We start from the raw sequence: 25,743 nt of genomic DNA, 5'->3' as shown, positions 1-25,743 counted from the left end.
TTTTTCTTCAATAGCTTCCCTCCTGTTTGGCATACAGATATCGGTACTTACACGTCCATTTCCAGGAACTCAAAGCTCATTTTTGTTATCAGTCTGTCCATGCAACCATCCGTCTGCATGTTCGAAATTTTCACTGGTGTGATCTCTCAAGAACAAGTGGTTGAATGTTTTTATAGGCTCTCTACAAGCCCAATTCCAAAAGAGTTGGGACACTGTTTTTAATTTAGTTTACACAATGTGATGATTTCAGATCATGGAAATCCTATATTTCATTGAAAATAGTACAAAGACAACATATCTAATGTTGAAACTGAGAAATTTTTGTTTTTTGAAAAATATATGCTCGTTTTGAATTTGATGTCAGTAACCCATTTCAAAAAAGTTGGGACGGGGCATGTTGACCACTGTTGCATCACCTCGACTTTTAACAGCACTCTGTCAATGTTTGGGAACTGAGGAGACCAGTTGCTGTAGTTTTGAAAGAGAAATGCTGTCCCATTCTTGCATGATTTATACAATTTCAGTTACTCAACAGTTCGGGTCTCCTTTGTTGTATTTTTGCACTTCATAATGTGCCAAATGTTTTAAATGGAAGACAGCTCTGGACTGCAGGCAGGCCAGTTTAGCACCTGGACTCTCTTACTACAGAGTCATGCAGTTTTAATATGCGCAGAAAGCGGTTTGGCATTGTCTCGCTGAAAGAAGGAAGGCCTTCCCTGAAAAAAATTTTGTCTGGATGGCAGCATATTGCTCTGAAACGTGTTTATATTATTCAGCATTCATGATGCTTTCCCAGATGTAAAAGCTACCCATGTCATGTGCACTAATGCCCCCTCATACTATCACAGATGCTGGCTTTTGGACTGTGCGCTGCTGATAAGCCGGATGGTCCCTCTCCTCTTTATCCTGGAGGATGTGGTGTCCATGATTTTTAAAAAGAATTTCTACTTTTGATTCGTCAGACCTCGGGACAGTTTTCCACTTCACCTCAGTCCATCGTTAAAGAGCTCGGGCCCAGAGAAGGTGGTGGTGTTTTCTGGATATTGTTTATATCTGGTTTTAACTTGCATTTGTGGATGCAGTAATGAACTGTTTTCACAGACGATGGTTTTCTGAAGTGTTCCTGAGCCCATACAGTGATTTTCCACTACAGACACGTGTCTGCTTTTAATGCAGTGTCGCCTGAGGGCCTGAAGATCACAGGCATCCAATGTCAGTTTTCAGCCTTGTCTCTTGCATACAGAGATTTCTCCAGATTCTCTGAGTCTTTTAATGATATTATGGACCATAGATGATGTGAGCCCCAAATTTTTTGCAATTTTACACTTGGAACTGTTATTCTTAAATTGTTGTACTGTTTGCCCACGCAGTCTTTCACAGAGCGGTGAATCCCTCCCCATCTTTACTTCTGAGAGACTCCGCCTCTCTGGGATGCTCTTTTTATACCCAATCATGATACTGACCTGTTGCCAATTAACTTGTTTTTGTTTAGCATTACACAACTTTTTCAGTCTTTTGTTGCTCCTGTCCCAGCTTTTCTGAAACGTGTTGCTGACATGAAATTCAAAATAAGCATTTAAAAAAAAAATAATTTCTCAGTTTCAACATTTGATATGTTGTCTTTGTACTGTTTTTCAATTAAATATAGGGTTTCCATGATTTGCAAATCTTCATGTTCTGTACACAGCGTCTCAACTATTTTGGAATTGGGGTTGTATGATTGATATTGTAACTAGCAGATGAACTGATTTATTTATTTTATTTTTTTTTTAATTTTGGAATTGGTCCAAAAAAACAAAGGCCTTGTTGTGAAAGATCAAATGTCTGAAATAGTTTCTTTAATCGCTTCCTTCCTGTGTGAAGTAAAAGATGGTGACTTGGCACAGTGTAGTCTACTAGTGTCTGAATGAGCCTGAAGGAGCATTTGGCGGGGGGGGATTTATTTATTTAATTTTTTTGCTCCACACAATTTTTTTTCTGTTTGATGGGCTGTCGCACAGCAAGTATCACAGGCTGCCTCAGGACCTGCGAAAAGAAGGAATTTGTGGAATGAAAAAACAAATTATGCTCCCTGGTTGGCAGTGGAAAAAACAAAAAAAAACCATCCCTGTCCTTAACATTTTATAAGTCATTCAACATTGTCATACACCCCACCCATGTTGCGTCTCTAACAGTCTCTTTGCCTTCTGTTGCGGGCTCATTCTGAAGAGAGGAGCTCTTGTTAAAAATAAATTAATGAACTCTGTCCTGCCTGTGTAAACGCAAGATTTACAATTAATTACTGAACTCTGGAAGCAAGATCTTTAGATCAGTAAAGATCATTTAATTTGGGTGGTGGCCTGGGAAAACCTGTCCAATATCACGACAGCTGAATTCTGGAAAAACAAAGGTTTTGACAAAAAAAAAAACCTCCTTGAATTGTCACTTTTGATGTGGTGGAGGGGTTTGAGTGCCTCAGAGATTCAGGAGCTATTTTATCAGGGGCATTTGCTCCCGATAGGGTCTCCCAAGGTAAACATGTCCTAGATGAGAGGTCAGACAAAGAGCGGTTCAGAATGGCCCTTAGGAGAGGAAAAGCAGGTATCCGAGTGACCTCGCCCAGACCAGGGATACCGGGGCCCCACCCTGGAGCCAGGCCTGGGGGAGGTGGTCGTCGGCGAGCACCTGGTGGCCGGGCCTATGTCTGTGGGCCCTGGCCGGCCCCAGCCTGAATGAGCAACATGGAACCACTCTCCTGTGGACCCACCACCCGCAGGAGGTGCCGTAAGGGTCCGGTGCATTGTGGATCGGGTAGCAGCCAAAGGCGGAGGTCCTGGTGAAGTGATCCCCAGCTGACAAAACTGGCTTTTGGGACATTGGAATGTCATATGTCTCTGGTGGGAAAGGAGCCCGAGTTTGTGCATGAGGTTGAGCGGTACCAACTAGATATAGTTGTGCTCACCTCAACGCATAGCTTGGGTTATGGAACCAATTTCCTGGAGAGGGTTTGGACTCTCTTCTATGCTGGAGTTGCCAAGGGTGAGCGGTGCTGGGCAGGGGTGGGGCTATTGGTAGCCCCCCAGTTCGGTGCACTAACATTGGAGTTCTCCATAGTGAATGAGAGGGTCATTTCCCTGTGCCTTCGGGTCGGGGAACAGTCTCGGACTGTCATTTGTGCTTATGTGCCAAATGGTAGTTCAGAGTACCTGGCCTTCTTGGAGTCCTTGAGTGGGGTGCTAGACAGTGCATCATGAGGGGACTCCATTGTTTTACTGAGGGACTTCAATGCTCACGTGGGCAATGACTGAGACTTGGAGGGGTGTGATTTGTAGGAATGGCCTACCCAATCGGAACCCGAGCGGTGTTCTGTTGTTGGATTTCTGTGCCCTGTACTGTTTGGCCATAACGAACACCATGTTCGAGCATAAGGGTGTCCATAAGTGCACATGGCATGAGGACACCCAAAGCCTTTTTTTTTTTTTTTTTTTTTTTTTTTTTGGGTGTAGTAGTTTGGACACTCGGGTGAAGAGAGGCACAGAGCTGTCAGCTGATCACTACCTGGTGGTGAGCTGGATCAGATGGCAGGGGAGGAGGCCGGACAGACTTGGTAGGCCCAAATGTGTAGTGAGGGTATGCTGGGAACGTCTGGCAGAGGCTCCTGTCCATCGGATCTTCAATTGCCACCTCTGGCAGAGCTTCAACTGCATACTGGGGGAGGATGGGGACATTGAGTCTGAGTGGACCATGTTCCGCACCTCCATTGCTGAGGTGGTTGTGCAGAGCTGTGGCTGCAAGGTTGTTGGTGCCTGTCGTGGCAGTACTCCCTGAACCTGGTGGTGGACTCCTGTGGTGAGGGGAGCAGTCAAGCTGAAGGAGTTCTCTTGTTGGACTTGGTTAGCCTGTGTGTGTCTCCAGAGGCAACTGACAGATACTGACAGGCCAAGCAGAATGGGGCTCTGGTGGTCACTGAAGCAAAAACTTTGGTGTGGGAGGAGTTCGGTGAGGCCATGAAAAGTGACTTTCGGTCGGCCTCGAAGAGATTCTGGCAAACTGTCCAGCGGCTCAGGACGGGGAAGCAGTGCTCTGTCCCTACTGTTTAGTGAGGATGGAGTGCTGTTGACCTCAACTGGGGACATTGTCTGGTGGTGGAAGGAATACTTCAAGGATCTCCTTAATCCCACCTTTATGTTGTCCGAGGAGGACACTGAGGGTGCTTGGGAGGACTCTCCCATCACAGGGGCTGAGGTTGCCGAGGTGGTTAAAAAGCTCCTCAGTGGCCGGGCTCTGGGGGTGGATGAGATTTGTCCTGAGTTCCTGAAGGCGCTCGATGTTGTTGGGCTGTCTTGGCTGACATGCCTCTTCAACATTGCATGGAGGTCAAGGACAGTGCCTCTGCATTGGCAGACTGGGGTGGTGGTCCCCCTTTTTAAAAAGGGGGACTGGAGTGTGTTCCAACTATAGGGGATCACACTTCTCAGCCTCCCTGGGAAAGGCTATGCTGGGGTGCTGGAGAGCAGATTCCGGTCGATTAGTCGAACCTCGGATTCAGGAGGAACATTGTGGTTTTCGTCCTGGTCACGGAACACTGGACCAGCTCTTTACCCTTGCAAGGGTACTGGAGGGTGCATGGGAGTTTGCCCAACCGGTTTACATGTATTTTGTGGACCTGGAGAAGGTTTACGACAGTGTTCCTCATGGTGTCCTGTGGGGGGGGTGCTTCATGAGGTATGGGGTTCAGGGCCCACTACTGCAGGCCATTCAGGCCCTGTATGATCGGAGTAGGAGTTTGGTTCGCATTGCCGGCAGTAAGTCGGACTCATTCCCGGTGCATGTTGGACTCCCGGCAGGGCTGTCCTTTGTCACTGCTTCTGTTCATAACTTATAGACAAAATTTCTAGGTGCAGCCAAGGGGCAGAAGGTGTCCAGTTTGGTGGCATCAGGGTCACGTCTCCTGCTTTTTGTGGATGATGTGGTCCTGTTGGCTTAATCAATCTGTAACTTGCAACATGCGCTGGGATGGTTTGCAGCAGAGAGTGATGCGGCTGGGATGAGGATCAGCACCTCCAAGTCTGAGGCCATGGCGCTCAGCCAGAAACGGGTGGAATGCCTACTTCAGGTCGGGGGGAGTTGCTACCTAAACTGGAGAAGTTTCAGTGTATCAGGATTTTGTTCACAAGTCAGGGTAAGGGAGAGTGGGAGTTGGACAGAGGGACCGGAGCAGTGTCAGAAGTGATGTGGACGCTAAACTGGTCTGTTGTGGTAACGAGAGAGCTGAGCCAAAAGGCAAAGCTCTCAATTTACTGGTCCATCTATGTTCCCACGCTCACCAATGGTCACGAGCTGTGGGTAGTGACTGGATCGTGGATACAAGTGGTAGAAATTGAGTTTTCTCTGCAGGGTGGCTGGGTTCTCCCTCAGAGACAGGGTGAGAAGCTTGGTCATTTGGGAGAGACTTGGAGTAGAACCGCTGCTCCTCCATATTGAAAGGAGTCAGTTGAGGTGGTTCGGGCACCTTGTTAGGATGCCCCCTGGATGTCTCCTAAGGGAGGTTCTCTGGGCATGCCCCACCGGGAGGAAACCCTGGGCCAGACCCAGGACATGCTGGAGAGATTACATCTTTCGGCTGGCCTGGGAATGTCTCGGTATTCCTCCGGAAGAGCTGGTGGAGGTGGCCTGGGAGAGGGAAGTCTGGGCTGCTCTGCTTTGGTTGCTACCCCCGCGATCTGGATAAGCAGTAGAAAATGGATTGATGGATGGATGTCCTGCTTGTGTGAATGCAAGATTTACAATTAATTACTGAACTCAGGAAGCAAGATCATTAGATCAGTCAAGGTCATTTAATTTGGGTGGTGGCCTGGGAAAACTGTCCAATATCACGACAGCTGAATTCTGGAAAAACAAAGGTTTTGACAAACTTTTGGTCTGTAATACAGTGCTGTTGTTGAGTCACTAAACAGAGTCCAGGCTTGAGTCCCCAGTGTTCAAGTCAGAGTCAAGTCCAAGTCATTAAAGAAAATTCAGTCAAATCAGTCGAGTCTGACACAAGCCCCGCTATCAGTAGGGTAATGAATATAGCGTGTCGCTTCCTTCTCTGGGTGGAGTCTTGCCAAATGACGATTGAAGTTCGTGGTTGTCCCCGTCGTCTCCTCGATAGTTCTTCTACATATGGAACACATCGCAGTGCATTAAATTTATTTATTTTTTGGTCCCCACTGAATGAGAGGTCTGTATAAGCAAAGCGGACGATCTTGGGGACATTCTCTCCAGGCATTTTAGTGCCATTAACGTTAGTTTGTTCCTGAACATGTATGAACAGGTACGTAAATGTGCATTCTCTTGCACAAAATTAGTATAAAATTAATGTAGATATAAATATCTTGTGCTTAATTATTATGGCATGTTAGAAAAAATAAAGAAAAAATCCGAGTCATTGTCTCCAATTTACGAGTCCGAATGCAGTTAATACACGAGTCCAAGTCCGAGTAATCAGTGCTCAAGTCAAGTCATGAGCCCTTAAAATTAGCGTGCGAGTCGGACTTGAGTACTACAAGCCTGGTAATATATTTTAACCCCTTTCCTTGAAGAAACTAGGAATATATTTCACCAAAATTAAGTGTAAATGTCCTTTTTATCCCCCGCTGGCCAAAAGGCCCGAAGGGGGATTATGTCGTGGCAATGTCCGTCCATCTGTCTGTCCATCCTGGGAAAGGTGCTCACCTTCTGAAATCAAGTCCTCTCTCAATTTTTGAAGGAATTTCACAAAACTTGGCAAAAGGCTTTGTTATATGACCGTGATATGCATATTGTAAATTCGGTTACATTTTACCAGAGTTACAGCCCTTGATTAGCAAAGTTATACTTTCACAATTTCATGAAGATGTGCTTGTCTTCTGACATCAACTCCTCTCACGATTTTTAGACGAATTTCTCGAAGCTTGGCAAAAAGCCTTGTTACATGACGGCAATATTGCGATTTAATTTCGTTTGTGAACTTTTTTTTTACCAGAGTTTTGATGCTTGATTTTAAATAACTTGTACTTTGACAATTTCATGAGGGTGTACGTTCTTCTGAAATCAACTCCTCTCATAATTTGTGGAGGAATTTCACTGAACTTGGCCGAAGGCTTTGTTATATGACCATTATATACATGTTAAATTTTTGTTTAATTTGGGCAAATTTTACCAGAGTTATGCCCTTGATTATTAACAAACTTGTACTTTGGCAACTTCATCAAGGTGTGCTTGCTTTCTGAAATCAACTTCCCTCACAATTTTTATTGTCCCCCACTGGCTGAAAGGCCTGAAGGGGAATTGTTGTGGCGATGTCCGTCCGGTCCGGTCCCGTCCCTCCCTCCCGGGAAGGGCACTCACCTTATGAAATCAAAAATCTCAATTTTTGGAAGAATTTCACGAAACTTGACAGGATTCTTTGTTATATATCGTTAATACACATATTTGTAATTTCATTCAATGTGGTCGCATTTTACCAGGGTTATGGCACAGTTGCCAGCAGAGGATATTTTGTTCTCAGAGCACTCTATTTTAATTTGCTGCTTAATTTATTACATCTCTGCAGTGGTAAGATGGATGAGGAATGCATTCAACGAGCTCTGTAGTAAAGATGTCTCTGAGATTGCTAGCTCAGCGTGATTTCCTCACACAGTGTCACAATTTAATCAGGGTTTTGGATGCCATAGTGAAAACAACACAAGGTACAGTTATGTTAAAGTATTTTTACCCTTTTGTTTCAGGATGTGAAGCTTCCAGATGCATATGAGCGTCTGATTCTGGACGTCTTCTGTGGCAGTCAGATGCACTTTGTGCGCAGGTGAGGCTACTACACAAACTCCTTATTGTTCTTAAAATCTACCCTGTTTTACCATACTCGAGCAAAACCACGATATGTAACCCAGTAATTTTTCTCTCCATTTTTAGTGACGAATTAAGGGAAGCATGGAGGATCTTCACCCCACTTCTTCATCAGATTGAAAAAGAGAAAATCGTTCCCTTTAAATATAAATATGGAAGGTAAACTTTTTTGTTAAATTTGTCGTGGTTAATGTGTTTATGGTAACCTTAAACTATAACAAAAACCAGAATTGTGTGCAGGTCACTGTGGTCGACTCGCTGAAAGAGATTTCTGATTTAGATGTTTTAAAACATTTTTTCCCAGCATTGTACCCAGTTTACTTAAAGGTACTGACTGCAAAGTCATCTGAAATTTAAAAAAAAATTTTTTTATTGTGAATGGCATTTTCTTATGTCTTGCAAAACAATATCATGTGGACGAGATGCGATCATTTTGATGTCCTGAGGTGTCATTTTTCTCCATTTTGGGACTGTTTTCCTCCCTCTTGAGGTAAACAGTACGGCCCTACGGAAACGGCCGAACACGAGGAGCTTGAACTAATTAGCATGGCTATGAAACTGCGTTGGCGACACACGGAAAACATCGTGATCCTGAATCGACCTTGGAAAGTTTTGAGTCGCAGGGATATAATTTGTGGTTGACATTTGTGAATCGAGCCGTGAAACAAAAGACAAATACATATATAATTAAAAAAAAATCTTTTTCTCTGTAAGATCAAAACATTAGGTGTGTAACTCCATACTCGGATTCACCAATCCAAGACAAGCGCTGCAAATTCTTTATCAGATTTCGTGTCCGTTTCATCCTTCAGTCGAGTCCAGCAGTTGATCTGTCCCTTCATGATGACCTTTTGGTTGTTGCTTTTCTGGCACGCTTTCTAGCTGATTCGCTTTCCTATTTTCCTTTTCTTTTCCACTGGCTTTTAGCTGGTGGGAGAGCGGGGTCTGCCATGTTTGCCCATGCTGACTTGTTTTGGTTGAAAGTAGGTCTAAACATACCCCACGGTGGTCATGTGATATTGTAGCTCTCTTGCTTTGGTAATCTCTGTAATCGTAAAATGCGGGACTCCTTTTTATCTTGGCGAAACATTTACACGTAGGATACATGGTGTGTGCAGCAGCAAAACTCAAGTTCGACTCAAAACTCCAACAGCAATAGAAATGGAACATTTTTGTCCAGAATTCAACTTTGCAGTCAGCACCTTTTTAAAGACCTCAGATTTTGGGGTGTCATCAAAAAGGGTTCATTGACATTGGTCATGACAAAATAAGTTTTATGAGAGGTCAGCATCTTCGCTTTGTGTGTGCGTTTGTAGTGCTGAAAAATCATAAAGCAGATTTGGTACCGTTTAGTGCAGCCTTTCTCAACCAGGGTAGCCTGGGAAATCCCATGCTGCTTTGCACAATCGTTCCGATCTGAAAAGACAGCATGGAAACTATGGTCTAAAGGCTCGCCTGAGTTAGGGAGCCAATCAGAGAGTGGGGAGGGGTGGAAAGACGGTGACGCGTACTACTCGACAAACGGAAGCTTGTAGTTTATTTGGGACTGTTTACGGATCACATTTAACATGGCGGCGAGCGATACGAACCAGACTTTCGATCAAGCTTTGTCTTGCACAAACGGCAGTAATCGTTCGGTGCCATTGTTTTCCTATTTTTGTTTTGCCTTCTCTTTCCTTCTCTTCTTCGCCTCTTCGTCGCTCTAACTACATCACCGGGTACAACTGCCATGATTGGCCATGGGCTACGTATACGCCAAATGATAGACATTTGCAACGTCCAATAAACGGCCGTTGACAATCGTAAACCACACCTCCCCTACGAGAAATTCAATAGGCGGATTCCAGACCATATTTCACTTGTGATGTGGTCTGGTTTTAACCAGACTACAACCGGGGTGCCGACAAAAAATTATATATTCTAACATTGAAATAAATCCAATGAATTAAAATTCCAAAAAACAATAGTAATACTAATGCAGATCATCGTCCCCTCATGCATAATCAAAATTTATCTCACGGCCCCCTTTCCCATGTCACAACGTCACTGCCGGGGTCAGCGTGACTGCGTATATTTTATATGGGGTGCCTTGAGAATTTGCATACTTCTGAAGGGTGCCATGACTGAAAAATGGTTGAGAAATGCTGGTTTAGTGCACTTAAGAAAGAAGGCCTCTGGCTGTGTTTTCCTCTATGAAATATCATTGACATGGGAGTTGTTTGTTGCCCCAGGTATTACTGTACGTCTTATTTCTTGTTGTTGTTACTTTGCAGCCGTGGCCCTACCGAGGCAGATGAGTTGGCACAGAAGGTGGGCTTCCGTTATGAGGGAACATACAAATGGATCAATCCGCACAAACTCTGAGCAGGGTAGACAGTGTTTGTGTAGGTTTGTCTGCAGACCAAAAGGATTTATAGATACCATCCATATAAATAATTATTTTTCATATCAGGCCTAGAAACTGTGTGCATATAATAATCATATGTTGTCTACTGTAACCACTTACTCTCTGAAGAGTTAACTATCATTCCCTAATATTGCATTCCAATACCTGTCTAGTCCTTATAGGCACTAGTCAAGATTCTGAAGTTTATACAGCTTGTGTTGTATTTTTTTTTCTCCATTTTCTTTTTCCTCTCTTTTTATATATTATTGCTCTAATCTGTAACTGAATAAAGAAATGTGAGTCACTGCAGGAACTGGGAGACCACGTTCACTGATGCTGGTTTTTATGGGTTTTTGAAACTGTTTAATTGCGATGGTTATTGGCTGAAGTGTTCAATGGGTCAGGGGCTTTCTAATGGTAATGCATATCCTGTTTGCGTTTTGACAGAGCCCAGTGTTTTTGTGCATCATGGATGCAATGCTCACATTAACCTTTTCACATGTACAGGTCATGAGTCTGTTCCATTTAGTACATGATTATATATTAAAATAGAATTCCATCCTGTCCACCTTCACTGGATATGAGCAGTGGCGCGCTCTGATTGGCTCTTCTACTACTAGGATATCAGTTCATATAGACCCCTTCGCATGTTTGTAAACAAACCGACCGTTGCCAGGATGCGCGCACAGCCTGGACCCAGAAACAATGGCGCTGCCCATAGACCGGCATTATGAGCTGTCAGATTATGCCAAGCAATTGTCGTTACAAGATCGAGAATGCTACATAAATAAGTTAACTCTGACAAGTAGACATCGCCTACCGGATCCGCATTTAATTTAATCCGCATTTTATTTAGGACCCCCTTGAAAATGAGATGTCACATCTCAAGGGGTTATCCTCAAAATAAATAAATAAAGAGTGGACGGACGATGTTAGTAAGTTCCCTGGTATACAATGGCCAGATATATACTCGTACCTTATTGACAAGACTTCAGTGTACACCCACGAAAAACTTCGTGCCTACAAGTCTTTAGATGCATATGATTATGTTATGTGCGGGCATGTACAACTTGATTAACAATGGGACATTCATATTCATTTTGTTTTAATCAAATTATGCCAGTGATGTGATGGCAATGTGGCTTTAGCTACAACAGCAAATACCAACACTAAACAGCAATTTGCAGGAGGTAATGGCATGAAAGGAATGATAGTGTAAAAAGAGTGCAGCTAAGAGAAATCAGAGCTGCGTAAAAAGCGAGAGGCAGAGAGCAGAAATGAAACTGAACGGGGCGGGAGCTAGGTTAGAGCAGTCAACGTAAGTTGGCATTTAGAGTGAGGGCACACAATTTTACCTTTCCATCCTTGCTTTAAAATTGTGATTTTCAGCATACACAAATAATGATGGCACAAAATCTGGACTGCTTGAGTCAAGCGAGACCTCTCCTACAAACACAATTGCATGCAAAGCTAACATGCTAACAATATTCATTACATTGTGTAACTATGACCCAGCTAATCAGACAAACGTTACCAGAGTATTTTGCTACATCAATAAACGAAGACTAGAAAGAATAAAAAAGAAAGATTTAATAAATAGCCTGATCTTACCTGTGATGAAGTGGGCGCTGCAAACCCATGCATTTTTGTTAGTGCTTTCATCCCAGTCTACACGTTTGATGGCTTGTAGCCATAGACGTCGGAGATTTTTTTTTTTTTTGGAATGGGTGAGATCCTGCTGGAATTCTGTACATTTTAACCCCATCACTGCTACGATTCTGATACCCGACAACACAACAACTAGGCATTTCTGAGTCTTTTTTGGGTCCAGGCTGCGTGCGCAATTTCCGCTTACGTATGAATGACGTTTACTGCGAAGGGGTGTATACTGTGAGTCGAGAAAAACAAAATGGTGGAGCGAATGAAGTCAGATAAATTACTTTATCAAATATTTAAAAGAAAAATAGCAAAATAAAAGAATATTTAAACTCGCCCCCCCCAAAAAACCCTCTTCTACGCTCCAGCGCAGTCGGTGGTGGTAAAGCACCTTTTAAGTTGGTTCACCAACCACCAAAAAAGAAGAAAAGAAAATGGCGGAGCTTGTTAATTGAACCAACTACGAAACGAAATAAAAACTACTTGTAAACCCCCCCCCCCCCCCCCCCCCCCCAAAAAGGAACAAAATATGGAATAAAAGTATTTGATGGTAAGAATTTTTTTCCTATTTTTAATAACATTTTTCACAATTTACTACTGTCATTTCGCCAGTTTGTTTACATTCAAAGCGGAAATAATTGTCAGACATTTTGTATGAAGTTATTGATCGAATTTGCAAAAAAATAAAAACTTTCCATTTCTCCACATCCAGTGACTGTAGGTAGAATAAAAGTTATTCCACTCAATCTTGTTGTACATGGCTTATAGGCAACTCAGTGCTACACGCCTCGTTGGCGATCAGCTCATGTACGACTGGATTTCGTGGAATAACTCTTAAAATGTTTTATATATAAAAATTAAATTAAACACATACATAGTTAAATGGGGTGTGTTTGTGTAATATCTGCACTAAGGCCAAAAGTATGTGGACACCGGCTTGTGAAGCCCACATATGTCCATTCCAAAACCCTGAGCATTAACATGGAGTTGATTCCAGGCACCCTGCACATTTTTTTTATTTATTTATTTTAACCTTTTTTATAATAACCTTCACATTTCAGAGAAGGTGTTCAACGAGCATGGCTGTCAGACACAAGCATTAGTGAGCTCTGACATTGAGTTCAAGTTCCAGTTCATTCCAAATGTGTTCAGTAGGATTGAGGTTGGTGTTCAGGCCACTTCGGCTCTTCCACTTCAACCTTGGCAAATTGTCCTTATTGACCTCACTTTGTGCACGGGGCCATTGCCATGATGGAACAGGTTTGGGTCCTTTTAATTCCAGTGAAGGGGAATATTAAAGCTCCAGCATACAAAGACATTCTAGACAATTGTGTGCTTCAAATTTTGCAGTCGTGTCTGAAATACTGTACTGTAAAGTTTCATATAAACTGAACTCTGGATCAATCAGGTTCCGTCAACCCTAAAACACACTTTCCACTGCATTGTGCAATAAAAACAACCATGAATACCGAGTGGATTATTATTGTCTTATTTAGTGTGCCACTTGGGGGAGAGGAGGTGCCTGTAAGTTTTGACAGGGCTAGGACCTTCGGTGGCTGAGTTACCAATTTCTAAAGGCTGGCTCGAGCCAAGACTTATATTAAAGATTTCAGGGGCGAATAGCAGGCCGAGCCACGGTTGTAGTGGGCTGTGCCTGGGCTGGTTCAAAAGGGCTCAGGGAGAGCGATGCACTTGTAAAGTTTGGTGGGGCAAGGACCCTCGGTGGCCGAATTATGAATTTTTAAAGTCAGGCCTGTGGGGGCCTCTGTTTTACAGGCCGTGTTATGACATCATGTATTCACCCAGTGTAACATTTGGAAGAAAATTAAAAGTAGATTAGATTTATATCTTTACAATTTTTCATGGGCCATCAGGTTTGATGCTCTTGAAATACAGATGGACAAATGTGAAAATTACCAGTCAGTGTCCGCCAGTCCTTTGGTGATCTTATAATAGTTACATTTCTGTTTTTTTAGCCTTCAGAAACTAAAACAAAACCTGTTCTGATTAAGTTTTATCTGCCAAATAGGGATGTACAGTATAGCTCGAAAATATACTGTATATTTAAATGCATTAGTGAAGGAAGTACAATCTACTAGTGTTTCATCTGTAGCCAGACTAAGCGTTGACTTTTGTAATAAGAGATCTATTTGAGGACTTCTAAGAAGTATATCTGCTACGGTATATTTAGACTCTTGAGTTTGAAGTACAAACCTTCAGACATGATTCTGTATCCATGAGCTGAAGGTGAGGTTCCTCTCCTCAATGTCATTTCAAAGTGTGGTTCCAGGCTGCGTGTGAGCAGACGGTGCATAGTGGAGGTGCAGGAGTGCCAAGTCATTGTCATTATTATTTTTTTTCGTCTTCGTGACTAATATTTCCCACAGCTCGCTGCTGGACAGCCCTGTCATGCTTTGACTCAGAGTGTAGCCCAGCATCCAGCTGCAGTCTTGACGTGTCCCAGCAGCCCAGCAGGTGAAGCCATGCTAATCAGTCTGATTATACTGCAGAAACTAGAGCCTTGTTGGAAAAGTTTTAATATGTCGTGGAACTGAAGAGCTTCACATACTGTAAAGAACAACCATACGATAAATGTACACAAGGATACAGCTAAATCAATTCATGTAGTTTAGGTTACTGAATTTGCCACATTTATACAGAATACAAAAAGGAGAATAAAAATTAAATAACATAAAGATGACGACAAAATGTGGCAGGGGAGAGGAACAGGACTTGCGTCCCAATTGCCACCTAACCTGTACGTGCTAAAACATCCATCCATTATCTGTAACCGCTTATCCTTTACAAGGTCACAGGCAAGCTGGAGCCTATCCCAGCTGACTATGGGCGAGAGACGGGTACACCCTGGACAAGTCTCCAGGTCATCACAGGGCTGACACACACAAACAACCATTCACATTCACACCTACAGTCAATTTAGAGCCACCAATTAACCTAACCTGCGTGTCTTTGGACTGTCGGGGAAACCGGAGCACCCGGAGGAAACCCACACAGACATGGGGAGAACATGCAAACTCCACACAGAAAGGCCCTCGTCAGCTGCTGGGCTCGAACCCAGAACCTTCTTGCTGTGAGGTGACAGTGCTAACCACTACACCACTGTACCACCACATGCTAAAACATGGTAATCAAATCAAGTTTATTTGTACAGCGCTTTTAACAATAAACATTGTTGCAAAGCAGCTTTACAGAATTTGAACGACTTAAAACATGAACATGAAATTTTATCCCTAATCTATCCCCAATGAGGAAGCCTGTGGCGACGGTGGCAAGGACAAACTCCCTCAGACGACATGAGGAAGAAACCTCGAGAGGAACCAGACTCAAAAGGGAACCCATCCTCATTTGGGCAACAACAGACAGCCTGACTATAATATTAACAGTTTTAACAGGTATAACCCTCAACTGTCCTCATGGGGCCGTCCTTCACAGGAGCCGGTGCGATAAAACTCTGACCAGACACAGGGCACCAGGATGGATCAAGCAGGTCCGAGGGGCAGAAGAGGCCAGCATCTCAATCCCAGGATCAACATGTAACTCAGGGGGGGGGGGAATAGAGAGAGAAGAAAACACGTTGTTAGGTATGCCCTAAAAATGACAAGTATTAAATCTGTGTGGTAGGCTCGCAGAGACGAGAGTCCTTTACATCAGGCATAACACACAATGGCATGTTAATATGGTAAAATATATCATGACCTGCTCTGGCTGGATGCTTGATTGGGTGATGGGAGTACACTCCTCAGCAATGATGAGATGCAGATGGGACCCTTAGGGCTGGCCAAGACAATTCAGTTACATTTCACCGGGTCTGGGACATGCGACTGACGGCCGATTCCCTGCAGGCTACGATAGCCAGTCGAGGTCTCCACCGTCCTCCACCAAAAGATTTCCTGTTGACTCCATGTAACTCAGAGGGACAGATTTGGGGGGGGGGGGGGGGGGGGGGAGAAAACACAGGTGGTTAGGTATGCCCAATGTCACCTGAATAAGTAGGAACAGTATACATATTGCACCGAGTACCAGCAGGGACTCCGGCAACTAACTATGACAGCATAAGGAGAATACAAAGGAGAATATTGTGTAATACAAAGATTACACAATAAAAATTTACACTATAATACGCTATCATGATAATAAACAACAGAAAAATTTGTGCTGATGCGAATTATGTACGGTATGTGTTGATGGATAAATATAAAAATTAAGACAGAAACCATACAATATCAGCACTGGATGACAAAGAGAAAAAATAGATGGACATAACAAAGGAAGGCTATCTCTTCAAAAAAGTTGAATGATTTTTGGTGGATAAGCTATATCTTCTTCTTTCTGCTGCTCCTGTTAGGGGTCGCCACACCAGATGCCCATCCTGAAACAACCTTCCCCAATCTATCTGAGCTCGGGACCGGCACTAAGTACGCACTGTCTTGTACAGCCCCAGTGGTTGGGTATTTTACCTAATCTGCATGTCTTTCCCTGTGTCTGAAATCACTCACTTGTTCACGACTCCCTACTCACTATATAGAGAATCACTATATAGAGGACTATATAGTGAGCTCATTGGTAAAATGAAAAAAACACTTTCGGACACTACTTCGTTGCGTTGTTATTTACGTCATTCCTGTTGCACAATTAAAATGTGCCAGATCAGTCGGTTAGTGGGTTTTCAAAATAAAATAGCATGCATGTATTTTTGTGATAAATCCATATTATATTGAGCGTATTTCCCATATTAATCAGTACAAAGTACTTTGTGTCTGCTGCATCTTTCAGTTCTTTTAAGAAGAAGAACTTTATTCATCACATGCTTGTGAAATTCCTCTCTGCTTTTAACCCATCTGAAGCAGTGAACACACACACCCAGAGCAGTAGGCAGCCATACTACAGCGCCTGGGGAGCAGTCAGTGGTTAAGTACCTTGCTCAAGGGCACTTCAGCCCAGTGTTAACCTAACCTGCATGTCTTTGGACTGTGGGGGAAACCGGAGCACCCAGAGGAAACCCATGCAGACATGAGGAGAACATGCAAACTCCACACAGGAAGGCCCTCGCCGGCCACTGGGCTTGAATCCAGAGCCTTCTTACTGTGAGGCGACAGTGCTAACCACTACACCACCGTGCTCCCCCTGTATTTTGATTCATATAAACACACACACACATATATATATATCTCATTATCTGTAGCCGCTTTATCCTGCCCTACAGGGTCGCAGGCAAGCTGGAGCCTATCCCAGCTGACTATGGGCGAAAGGCGGGGTACACCCTGGACAAGTCGCCAGGTCATCGCAGGGCTGACACATAGACACAGACAACCATTCACACTCACATTCACACCTACGGTCAATTTAGAGTCACCAGTTAACCTAACCTGCATGTCTTTGGACTGTGGGGGAAACCGGAGCACCCGGAGGAAACCCATGCAGACACGGGGAGAACATGCAAACTCCACACAGAAAGGCCCTCGCTGACCACTGGGCTTGAACCCAGAACCTTCTTACTGTGAGGTGACAGCGCTAACCACTACACCACCGTGCTCCCCCTGTATTTTGATTCATTCATATAAACACACACACACACACACACATATATATATATATATATATATAAATAAAATAATACATACACTGATTTCTTTTTATGCTGATTATATACTAATTCAAACCCAAGTATGTTGATTTTCAGTAAAGAATAAAGGAAGTTAATTCTATTAAAAGTAATACATTTATTTATGAATGATCATAAAGACAGTAAAATTGCTGGGTTTCAGTCACGTGATTTTTCTTAGCAGTTTTACCAGAAGCGAAATAGCTGGTGGTCTAAACCTACCATAGTGCAAACAACTAGCGATAACTTATCAGAGTATGCTCGTAATCTAGAAGCCACTGCTGGCTTTAGATATATTCAGAAGATTGCTCTGTGCAATGGACTCGACCCCTACAGTCTGGGAAAGAAGGATTTGTCATACGATCTCGAAAACTATCCTTCAGTCGAGTTCCGCAACATCTCGAACTATCTGGTGTTGCAGACGTCCTTCTACACTGCAAAACAGATGAAGGCATGGAAGAGTATGGCGGCTTACGACTTTTTTCTATGTGGCTGGGTAAAGGACCTCGGTATCAAGTCGCTGCCGAATGAATCCTGGATTGTTTTTGCCCGTGTAAGTATGTTTTTTTTTTAAGCTTTTAGTTCGCGTCTTTACAACGAAGTGCTGCAAGTTGAAGTGTAAACAAACAACAGTTGGCTTGATTCTCACTTGTGTTGGCTCTTATCTCTCAGCTAAATCATTCACAAAGATCATCAGAAACCCCTTTAAAGACCTGGAGCTTAGTTAAACAAGACAGAGAAGTGATCACGGCGCATTGTAACTGTACGGCTGGGGAAGAATTTTGTCACAACCTTCATGCATATGGACTTTGTGAGGAGTGAACAAAGAAACAGCTGGGGACTTTAGCACTTCATGACTAAAAAAAAGTACCGTAAAATAACACGTAGCAAGAAAAGTACTTGGAAAACACTAAGGACGTAGCTGAGGGGGAGATACAAACCTTTCACCAAGTGATCACTGCAAACTCGAGCATGCTTCGACTCGGCTCCCTTCGATTTCAGTGAGAGGTTCAAAAGCCACCTTTCTCCACGTCTTTTTGTGAAATCCTGTGTTCATTCACTCTTTTTTTATTAGTTCACGGGGAACCCTGAAGGAACTTTTATCAGTTTCACGGTTTGATCGATTCAAACAACCTAAAACAATGCAAGCATAAGACATTTTTCATGCGAGCAATGCACCTTCTCCGTACAAACGCTTTGTCAACTGAGCTTTGGTAGACCACCAGCTAAGGTTCTGAATAGCTAATGAGGCGGATGTGACGTCATGTGAAACCCAGCAATACAGTAAAGACATTGAGATTGTTTATACTGAAGGTTGTTTTCTGTTAAATCACAGGCCTATTCAAAAAGTGTATTATTCTGACTCCAGCGCCTGCAGTGTTATCATATGTTGTAATGAGTGAGCCAAGATCATGTTGAATTCAGCAGTTGTTCATTCTGGAGTGTTTTGCATGCTAAGGTAACACATTTTATCAAGTTATTCTGAACTGGGTGTTGTTACAAACTGCAGTGTGCATTTTTTTAATCCTATGGTGTGGTAGACCGGTCAAGGCCACGAATGTTGTGTTCGTTCGCACCTGCGGCCTGTATTAGCGTGACGTGACATGATAACCAATGAAATTATTTATACACACTGTGTTTTTGTGGCTACTGACTCATATAGAGGCGGTAGCCACGATGTCATCGTGCTGTAAGAATGTAAGAGTGTGACTATCATGCACTGCGCATGTGCATATGCACAAGGATTACAATAGCGCACGCGTATAAGCATTACAATCACCAGAACGGTGAATCATGATCTTGCGATATGAACAGCTGATCTTGCGTTATCATCATATTGTAAGAATGAGTGTAACAGTTGTGCAATGCGTATGCGCATAAGTATTACAATCACCAGAATGGCGAATTGTGATCTCACGATACGAACAGTTGATCTTGCGTTATCAAAGGTACACAAGAACGAGTATAAGAATGTACAGTAAGAATGAGTGTAACAATAGCAAAACTTCGTAACCAATCAGCACTTATCCTGATCAAGTTCGATTACCCGTTCTACTTCTTGATAAACTTCGGAACTAATCAGAAACGAAATAAGAGAAACCTTGTTATAACTTTGTAGTATCGGAAGATAATCGGCAGATAAAAAGATAAACGAAGTTCACCTCGTGGTTCACCAAGGCTACTGATTCGATATCAAGTACACTACCGTTCAAAAGTTTGGGGTCACTTTGAAATGTCCTTATTTTTGAAAGAAAAGCACTGTTCTTTTCAATGAAGATCACTTTAAACTAATCAGAAATACACTCTATACATTGCTAATGTGCTAAATGACTATTCTAGCTGCAAATGTCTGGGTTTTGGTGCAATATCTCCATAGGTGTATAGAGGCCCATTTCCAGCAACTCTCACTCCAGTGTTCTAATGGTACAATGTGTTTGCTCATTGCCTCAGAAGGCTAATGGATGATTAGAAAACCCTTGTACAATCATGTTAGCACAGCTGAAAACAGTTGAGCTCTTTAGAGAAGCTATAAAACTGACCTTCCTTTGAGCAGATTGAGTTTCTGGAGCTTCACATTTGTGGGGTCGATTAAATGCTCAAAATGGCCAGAAAAATGTCTTGACTATATTTTCTATTCATTTTACAACTTATGGTGGTAAATAAAAGTGTGACTTTTCATGGAAAACACAAAATTGTCTGGGTGACCCCAAACTTTTGAACGGGAGTGTAAGTGGTGTTTATTTTAAGAAAATGTACTTTTTGATTATCACAGCTTTTGTTTGGTTCTTCTGAAAGGTCAAATAAAAAGTTTTATAAATTGATTTTTTTTTTTTTTTAGCTTTTTGGCAGATATTTAGGCTAAGAATTCCAGCCATTCAACAAGAGTTGTAATGAGTACTTTGTATTTCAATGAATACATTTTTTTCATAAATTTCTGATATATTCTTTGACAAATGTGAAAACTAAGAGTAAAAGTTAAAAGTGGTCAAACTTCTGCTATTCGCTTTAATTTTTTAATTTTATTTTTTATTTTCGAGTCTTTACCCTACACTTGCGAAACAAAATGTGCTCATTAGTACTAAATAATGCTTCTAAGACAATTCATGAACAAGTGCTTTCTTACTGTTTTGAAAATGGATCAAGTTCACAGCACTGTATTTTGAACAAACTCTGATGCTGCTCACAGCTTGGTGATGCTTGCAAGAGATGAGGTGAGTAGAATTGATAACGTGTATATGCCAGAGGTGGACAGTAACGAAGTACGTTTACTTGAGTACTGTACTTAAGTACACTTTTTGAGTATCAGTACTTGAGTATTATTATTATTATTATTATTTTTCAAAACTTAGGACTTTAACTTCATTACATTTGAAAGACAAATATCGTACTTTTCGGGTGGCACGGTGGTGTAGTGGTTAGCGCTGTCAACTCACAGCAAGAAAGTCCGGGTTCGAGCCCCGTGGCCGGCGAGGGCCTTTCTGTGCGGAGTTTGCATGTTCTCCCCGTGTCCGCGTGGGTTTCCTCCGGGTGCTCCGGTTTCCCCCACAGCCCAAAGACATGCAGGTTAGGTTAACTGGTGGCTCTTAATTGACCGTAGGTGTGAATGTGAGTGTGAATGGTTGTCTGTGTCTATGTGTCAGCCCTGTGATGACCTGGCGACTTGTCCAGGGTGTACCCCGCCTTTCGCCCGTAGTCAGCTGGGATAGGCTCCAGCTTGCCTCCGACCCTGTAGAAGGATAAAGTGGCTAGAGATGATGAGATGAGATATCGTACTTTTCACTCCACTACATTTCTATCAAGGTCCTCGTTACTATGAAGCAGCTTTGAAAGTGGATGTTTTTTGTTTTCTTTTATAAAACGTGATTGGTGCCCTGTGATGACCTGGCGACTTGTCCAGGGTGTGCCCCGCCTTTCGCCCGTAGTCAGCTGGGATAGGCTCCAGCTTGCCTGCGACCCTGTAGAACAGGATAAAGCGGCTAGAGATAATGAGATGAGATGAGATGAGAAACGTGATTGGTTTTAATCGCAGGCTGTCTCAGTGTCACCTATCAGTAATCACTAGGCTCACGTCACGTCCATAGACTGTATAAAATCAAGTTCAATTTCTCAGCAGTATTATTTGAACATGATCAGTTGATGGCAGAATGGAAGGAAGTGGTTCTCCTGGGGAATGCGTGCACCCATGGCTTTACCTAGAACCCATGTTTCAGTTTTCTGAAAGGATTAAAGATTCATTTCATTTTAAATGTTTGCTTTGTTTGCCTAAAATTAACCACATCACGGCCTTCAAAAACTCGCCGTCCGACCTGCAGGAGCATATTGAGATATATAAACATTTTATTCCAAGAGAAAACTTGCAATGAAGTTGTCTGTGCTTTTAGAGCTAGCGATAACGTTACAATAGCTATACAGTCTGGTTAGTCAAATGACTTTCTATGGATTTGCCTGCCAAGTTGCCATAGCCTTGTCCATGGCTAATGCTAACACATAGCTAGTTAACTTGGACACTGTTAGCTAGCATGTAAAAACAGAGTTACACTAACATGAATAACGTTAACTTTAGCATAATCTTGCCATATAAACAGAATGTAGAAATCTTTCTTTTCTAGTAACGTTAGCTACTCAATATGATTTCGAGTTTGAATAGAGTTTGCTAGCATGTCAGGTGGAGCTTCAGCTCTACAGGTTCTACAAGTTAGTCAGTAAATCCAGTCGGTTGCTTCAGAGGCATTAGGTTTTGTAAGCGTTGTAGCAATAATACAACAGTGCATTGAAAGAAAATGTACTTTTAATACTCAAGTATTTTTAAAAGCAAGTACTTCAGTACTTAAGTAAAAATTTGACTGAACAACTTTCACTTGTATCGGAGCAACATTTGACCAGTGGGATCTGTACTTTGACTTAAGTAATACATTTGCGTACTTTATCCACCTCTGATATATGCTATATTTACTGTATGGACACGGTATCAGAAAACAATTTTATTTATAAGCAGTAGCCACATGGACCCATAGGGTACCTATTTTTTCTTTAAGACACTATAAAATGAGAACTTTGTAATTTTGAGTTGGTTCACTCTGCAGACCGAACACGGCTTTTATCATTTGATTTAATAAGAGCCTAAACCTTTCTGCAACCTCTTGGACTTTGATGCCCTTCGTCTGGCTGGAGTCTCATCACATTGTTCCTGTAGAGGACGGCTCCATATGGACAGTTGAAAGTCACACTTGGAAGACGCTCTGGACACTTACAGTAATGCTTTTATGGCTGAGGACTACAGTTGACTTGCTAACTTTAGGACTGCAGTTGTCATGAACAGTTTTGCACTCAAGTTTCCATCAATAAAAAGTTTATAACATCAGTGAAACAGACTTCATGTTAAAACTGTTAAAAATGTTATAATCACGTTGTCTGTTATCACCTAAATGAGGATGGGTTCCCTTTTGAGTCTGGTTCCTCTTGAAGTTTCTTCTTTATGTCATCTGAGAGAGTTTTTCCTTGCCACCGTTGCCACAGGCTTGCTCATTGGGGATAGATTAGGGATAAAATTAGCTCAAGTCATTATAATTCTGTAAAGCTGCTTTGCGACAATGTCTATTGTTAAAAGCGCTACACAAATAAACTTGACTTGACTTGAATCATTTTTGGCTTGGAGGGTTTGAGAGTGGCGGCACAGTGGTGTAGTGGTTAGTACTGTCACCTCACAGCAAGAAGGTCCGGGTTCGAGCCCCGTGGCCGGCGAGGGCCTTTCTGTGTGGAGTTTGCATGTTCTCCACGTGTCCCCATGGGTTTCCTCCGGGTGCTCCGGTTTCCCCCACAGTCCAAAGACATGCAGGTTAGGTTAACTGGTGACTCTAAATTGAGCGTAGGTGTGAATGTGAGTGTGAATGGTTGTCTGTGTCGATGTGTCAGCCCTGTGATGACCTGGCGACTTGTCCAGGGTGTACCCCGCCTTTCGCCCGTAGTCAGCTGGGATAGGCTCCAGCTTGCCTGCGACCCTGTAGAACAGGATAAAGCGGCGAGAGATAATGAGATGAGATGAGATGAGTTTGAGAGTTTCCATGACAAGGCCAGAGCTGGGATCGTCAAAATGACATGAGCTGACGTTGAAAGTTTCTTGATCGCCTTTCCTAATCGTTTATGTTGTTTTGATTCCTATAAAAATGTTTCGAGGTCAATCTTAAACCTAAGGTGAAGATTTAAGATCTCTTGCTGTCAGAGTTGACTCTAAGCTCTGTTGATGAAGAACACTGTTTGTCCTATAGGTATGTATACTGTTTTCATGATCTCACCAGAATCCAGAGTCATTTGGACCGATTCCTGTTGCTTCTATGAATCACGTTCATTCATTCATTCATTCATTCATTCATTCAAGATTTCTTCCAACACGCAGCTTCTTGCCTCCGGGAGTTTTTCATATTCCCGAATGAAGAACATCTGGAATTGAAACCCAGAGGTTGTTATTTCGGGTAAAGGACTGATCCCTGAGTAATCACTGAAGAGCTTCTTGCTTTGGGATGAGCTCAGGCGTTATGAGTGCAGAGTAAATACACTCACACTGGGAGGGAAGGTGGGAAAGGAGCAGCAATATGGCGGTGAACGCCGTTTCTCTCCAACGTTTCCGACATCCGCAGTCCTGCCGTGCGTTTTAGGATCACTTTTAATGTTTCACAAGTAAGTGCGCTGTTTAGATTTATTCTTCACTCTTATTTATCTCATAAATCTTGTTCAGACAAAATGTCGCATGCTTTTTATTGCATGGTATAAGCGTGAGAGAGAGAGAGAGAGAGAGAGAGAGAGAGAGAGAGAGAGAGCCTTCTGCATTTCTTCACATCACCACCTGGAATAAGGATTTTTCCCCCATTATTATTATTATTATTATTATTATTATTATTATTATTATTATTGATCTTTCTATGTCGCATTTCCTTTCTAGATGTGCATTAAGCATGCATGCACTGGTGGCATTTCAGCTTCAACATGGATGGATGGATGCAAAAATATTGGATAATCTATAAATCAGGATTTTTGTGTATTACATAAGGAGTTGGGTGACTCGTAGCCTAAAAAAAAAAAGTGGGAGAATCCTGCCTTTGGATGGCGCTGGTTCACACAGATTGTACTTCTTTGGATACATTCGTTATACAGGCTATTTTACTTCGATTGTGGATGAGGAAAATGCTAATGCAAGAATGCAAGGGCTGGATAATATGGTTACCTAAAATAACAAAAGATAAGCCTAGTGATAGATCGGCTATGTAAAAAAAAAAATAAAAAACAATGGTGATACTTTGAGTTGTCTCAAATATTAAATATTGGCCTGGAATAGCTGTTTTGCTGATTCGTTGGAATAACAGGAGCTGCTGTGTTTTATTAAAACACCCAATGACTCATACAAGAATGAATCCTTAATAAACAACAACAACAACAACAATAATAAACGGTTTTCTGATATTTTTTCTGAGCTGTCGCTTGTGCACAGGTGAGTATCGAGATGACGATTAGCATTAAGTCGGTGTATCGGTGCATCCCTGGCTGCAGTGTGCAGTGGAGTCAGTGAGGGGCGGACGGAGCGGGTGTGGTAGGCAGCAGCGTTTTCCCTTCTCAACAAAATAATCTCCTTTACATCGACGTCCACTTCTCCTTCAGCACAGGATCGTCTGGGTTCCCCCCCCCCCCCCCCCCCCCCCCCCGTGCCTTACGTTCACCAAGACGCTATTTTTTTTTTCTTTCCTCCCCAACATTATCTTTATCGCGGGCTCCTCCGAGACAAAAACCGCCCTACTGCAGCATTTTGGGTTTGATTTTTCATGAAGACGATCAGTGATTAAATTCTAGCTATATATCTTGTACGGATGCGCATTTTCAATCCCCTGACCATGTCGAGGAGGAAGTGTGTCCGAGATGAGCTGTGCGACCCCGTTAATGGTGCTTAACTAATCTGATCTGATCAACAGATATGCAGGCATTTCTGTGAAAGCAAGGTAAGCAAGGAAGGGATGGGATGGGATTGCGCATTCATTTGATTTGGATGAACCTGCAGCCTTAGTGTGATTGACAAATACCTTTATTTGGTTGATGTTAACGAGGATTTATAGACTAAATCCAGAGCTCTGTGTTTAATCAGACGCATGGGAATGCATGAGTAATGCACCTTCAGCAGTTACAGCATCTCTGTGGATTGCATCCCTCATTGCGCTGGTTGTGTTATGCTGTACTGTTAAGCCCG

General features: G+C 42.6%; 1 protein-coding gene across 1 annotated transcript in view; it reads left to right on the top strand.

Annotated features, from left to right (window-relative positions):
- The window catches only part of g6pd (glucose-6-phosphate dehydrogenase), a 50,315-nt gene extending 39,772 nt beyond the window's left edge, over window positions 1–10,543 (top strand). Inside the window, exons 11-13 of the mRNA XM_060938439.1 lie at window positions 7,731–7,807; window positions 7,915–8,007; window positions 10,122–10,543. Coding sequence (XP_060794422.1) covers window positions 7,731–7,807; window positions 7,915–8,007; window positions 10,122–10,212 — 261 coding nt within the window. The 3' untranslated portion in view covers window positions 10,213–10,543. The remainder of the gene's footprint in view (window positions 1–7,730; window positions 7,808–7,914; window positions 8,008–10,121) is intronic.
- Window positions 10,544–25,743: the final 15,200 nt, after the last annotated feature.

The sequence above is a fragment of the Neoarius graeffei genome, chromosome 13, assembly GCF_027579695.1.
Source record: "Neoarius graeffei isolate fNeoGra1 chromosome 13, fNeoGra1.pri, whole genome shotgun sequence".
Lineage (NCBI taxonomy): Eukaryota > Metazoa > Chordata > Actinopteri > Siluriformes > Ariidae > Neoarius > Neoarius graeffei.
Note: the sequence above shows the minus strand (reverse complement) of the source record. Positions and strands in the feature narration are given on the sequence as shown.